The sequence below is a fragment of the Morone saxatilis genome, unplaced genomic scaffold (assembly GCF_004916995.1).
Source record: "Morone saxatilis isolate NCDOM2014 unplaced genomic scaffold, NCSU_SB_2.0 Contig11, whole genome shotgun sequence".
NCBI lineage: Eukaryota > Metazoa > Chordata > Actinopteri > Moronidae > Morone > Morone saxatilis.
Genome location: NW_023339663.1, coordinates 30083093 through 30087563, shown reverse-complemented (window position 1 = coordinate 30087563; position 4471 = coordinate 30083093). Strand labels below are relative to the sequence as shown.

Genomic DNA, 4471 nt, shown 5'->3' with positions numbered 1-4471 from the left:
CCGTAACTCGGGAAACCGACTCGGAAATCGAGTTCGTTGGACAAATCGAACGCGGCATTAGCCTCAGTTTCCCCTGCTATGGTGCTTAGCAGGTCCAATCACGTCCTGGACCTATCTTTACTGGGTGCACTGAGATGAAATTGATATTGATCTTCTGGTTTTATGTTGGGTAAGACGGAGAACAAACACATTTCCTAAAATGTCAGACTTTTAATCTCACCACAAGAAAGAGAAAGACGAGCACATTTTCAAAGCCAAAGTAAGACAGAGACTTGATTGACATTTACAGGACCTAAGGGCTGCGGAGTAAAAACAATGTTCCACATTTGCCCTTGACTTTATCAAAGCAGCGTACCTGTGGAGAGAACGGACCATGATAACAGCTGAAACTGGATCTCTGCAACATGCTGTGCTGAGGTTGACCCTGTGAAAGAACCTTTATCATATTTACTGGGGTCTGTTCTTTTTATTCAAGGGCAAAAAGTTTATTGTGGAGGGAAAGCAGAGAAAAGAACAATTCAGTTTTTTGCTTATATTGCTTTACTAACAATAGTGCTATGAATGCAAGGATTATTGTGATGGTGTTCTATATATTTATAGCCTGTTTTTTGGTTGGTATTGTTGGTATTATGTTACAGGTGCAGTATTAACAGTTCCACTCACTCCGACCCTCAAAGCCAAACTGTTGTTTCAATGATTGTGACAGCATGTTTTCCATATTAAGTTTATATGTTTCCACCTAGGACCAATGTCCTAACTCAGTGCTGTGTGCTGCTGAGGTATTGCAAGTGGGACACAGGCTGAGCTATGAAAAATTCCATGTAGCATATTCATCAAAATATTCCTTGCTCTGGAAAAAACGTACATCTATGCACCACTGCTTTCCTAGTGTGTAACCAAGGCGGCAAAAGTAGCGTAGCAGTAACGCACTATAAACGTTAAGGGCCATTTCAGACCAAATCATCCTCTGCGGCAAAAACACCCCTCCTCCTATTCATTTTAATTGGGGTAGTGCGTTTAAGGCTGGGGTGGTGGAGGCCGCAGGGGAGGCTGAGGGAAAAGAGCAGTGGCAGAGAAGTTCAAGCAGAATCTACTTTTGGAGAAGCGCAACCCAATGTCCTGCTGTGTTGGCCAATCCGGTGATCCAACCGGTCAAACCGCTGTCCGCATGAACTATGACAAAACAAACCAAACTATAATACACTCCTAATTGTATTTCTTTCGCGTACCCAGTTTCAGCATCTGGCTTACAGTCTATGCTGCAAAATAGCCATACCAAGAAGTTTCCTTTGGTTTGTGTCCATTAGTTTGAGTGAGAGAGACAGCCAGTAAATCAGAGAAATGACTCTTCTACCATGACAACATGAGTTGGAGGTTTTGCTGAATTTTTAAGGGGCCTCAAGCCTCCAAAGTTTGGAAAGCTCTGTCCTTATACTGAATTAAACGGCTTTAGTAATCCTTCCTCCCCTTTTAAAAACTGCAGCAGTAATGGATTCTCTGTGTTGGGGCTTATACTGCCAGGAGGAGAGCACTACCTATACCAAGTATAATTCTGGACTATCACAATTTGGTCCAGTGACCAGTAATAATTGTATTAACCAAGGTAATTGCCCACTCACATGCACAAAGGTAGCCTCTTTCATAGTAATGGGCTGCCAACTAGAAACATGATTTCCAGTTCTCTTAATACATACATGCAGTTTGCAGACCAACTCCCTAGTTCAACTTAATAATAATAATAAAATGGACTGCATTTATACGATGCCTTTATTTACTTTACAATTTGTCTCTTCACCCATACATACACACCCACTGATGGCCATGGAGCTACCATACAAGGCTCTAGCCTAACCATAGGGAGCAATGTGGGGTTGTTCGGGACACTTTGCGATCATCTTGCGTTGTTGGACTTGGATGTAGTGAATGTGTTCCGAGATCTCAGGAATTACTGTGGTGTGTACAGTGTTGTCATAACTGATAGAAATGATGGACAAAACAAGTAAAAGTTTATTACTGTGATTAGACAAGTCCCAGACCTGTGTATGCAGAAGATTCAGAATTATGAACTGATTTGGTGTGTGGGACTTGTGTAGGTTTGGATAGAACCTTTAAATCTCTATAACCTACTGCATTGGTTTAACAGCCCAAACTTGATTCAAGATCAGTCTTTAACCCAAACTTTTTGTTCAGTATTCTAACCCTGTATCTACGCTCCATGTGTTCATACTGTTTACAAGTCACCCTTTAATTCCTGTTGAATTTAGAGACTTTTGGTCAGACAGAATAAAAAAACTGAAAATAGTTTTTCTCTGTGTGTCTGCAGGGTGTCATGGGATAGCTCTGGAGGACTCCACATCCTTCATCCCAGAGCGTTTGACCGAGGCCAGTACAAGTGCACAGCCGCCAATGCTTATGGCTTAGACTCAGAGACGTTTCAGCTACTGGTGGCAGGTGTGTCCATTGTTTTAGTGTCATTATTATGCACATCATTTATAATTACAATTTTTAATAGTCACCATAATACAATTTAAATAAATCTAAAATAAAATAAAATAAATAAGGGTAAACATGAAATCTGATTGGCCACTCATTATTCTTACCTCTTCCACTGACAATGTCTTTTAGAGTTGGGCTCTGTTTTGAAGCTGATATCATATAAAACTAGATGATCCAACACATCCATTGGTGCCAACCATGTCATGCTAGCATTTTAGGACAGGGACTAAATAACACTCCAAACTTTCGTGATGGAAAAACTGGCATTTTCTATTTTCAAAGGGATCCTTTAACCTCTGACCTCAAGATATCTGAATGAAACCCCATGCAGTTTTTGGGCAATTTTTGCCCAGTGTAATTAAATATGTCTGCATGCTGGGGTCCATTAACAGTGTTGGAATTGCCTAAATTTGGAATGACTGGAAAGCTGAGACACATACTTGCTCCACGAATTTCAGAGATTGCATGCCAGCCGTGAACAGCCCAGTTGGTTAACATGGGCACTGGAAGGAAGCGTGCAGCATTTGGCGGCAAACCTCCATACAGCTCTCCATGCGCCAGGAGACATGAGAGAGCAAGCACCACCCCAACAAAACACTCGCACTACGGTGTGTGTGTGACAGAAAAATAAATCATACCAGTTCAACATCTTACGATATGAGTGCAAAGTATTGTTCTTGCAAGATCACAAGATCATCCATCTTTTAGGCTTCAATCTACGTGTTTGTGGCCAGTACAGTGGTAGCTGAACAATCAGCATCCTGAGGAGGTACTAGCAGCTACAGTTCAGTCACTTTACATATAGATGGCAAGCAGGGAAATAAAGTAATGAATCAATGAATAAAAAACAGGACAAGTAAAGCAGGCAATAAATATGAACTAGAACCTTTAAGATTAACATTTAAGATGATCAGCAGGTATAATGTTTACCCCAGTTACCATCTTAGCACTAAACAAAGTACAGCTGAGGCTGAGGCTGATGGGAATGCCGTTAGTTTTGCAGGTATTTAGCCATAAACCAAAGTACTGGACAACTTGACAGTCCATCCAAAAGTTTTTTAAATATAAAGTATTTTAAAGTAGTGGAATGCCATTTCTGCCATCACATTGCTAATGTGGCAAAAGAATATACACATTCACAGCTTGTTTGGGTTTAATATAAGCTTAATTTTAGATGATAGCTCAATTTTGACCACTATGATTCTGAAAATTTAATTTTTCATCTCAATACTGCAACAAACTTAAAGGCTAAACTACAGTATGTGGTTCCTTCCTTCTATCACTGTATATACGTGTTTCCAAGATGTTCTTTATTATATAACAAGGATTAGCATCAGTAACTTTCTAAAATAAAAAACTAAAATATATGCACAAGCAAGATTTCTGCAAAAGGGATGATTTATTACTTCACGAGTGAGTGATACTCTTTCTCTGTGTGGGAAACTTCAGAGCCACCAGCCATCGCCGTGTCATGGAGGAATGTTTCAGACAGTGGGCTGGTGTTTGGCCACAGCTTGTGGGCCGTGGTCGGGGGACGAGTCGACGTTCGCCAGGGCAGCAACCTCACTCTGGACTGCCCCGTCACTGGTAGGTCACAGCACTGCATGCCACAAAGAATGTTTCTTTTAAAGGGCCAGTTCATGGAAATTAGAAGAATAATACTTTCTCATTGTATGTACTGGAATGAATTACATTTATGTCTTCTATCTAGAGTACTTTAAAATGTGCCTCTTACTCACCCCTACACTCAAACGAGCCAGCCAGCAACATGCAAGGTGCTTGCCCAAATATCAGGAGCAATTTAGGGGTTCAGTGTCAAGGACATCATATATGATATCAATATTTCCACTCAGGTTTTAAAGTAGAGGCCTAGGCTACTTTATGCAAATCAGGGGTGTTCAGCAGCGCTACTCGCCACTTCTGGAAACTCCTGAAAAACTTTTAAACTACCGCCTTCATATCGCCCAGCTCACCT

General features: G+C 40.9%; 1 protein-coding gene across 1 annotated transcript in view; it reads left to right on the top strand.

The window, feature by feature from the left end:
• Positions 1 to 4471, top strand: part of adamtsl3 (ADAMTS-like 3) — a gene marked incomplete at its 5' end in the record, with an annotated part of 42706 nt that overhangs the window by 18783 nt on the left and 19452 nt on the right. Inside the window, 2 exon segments of the mRNA XM_035682424.1 lie at positions 2324 to 2451; positions 3946 to 4083. Coding sequence (XP_035538317.1) covers positions 2324 to 2451; positions 3946 to 4083 — 266 coding nt within the window.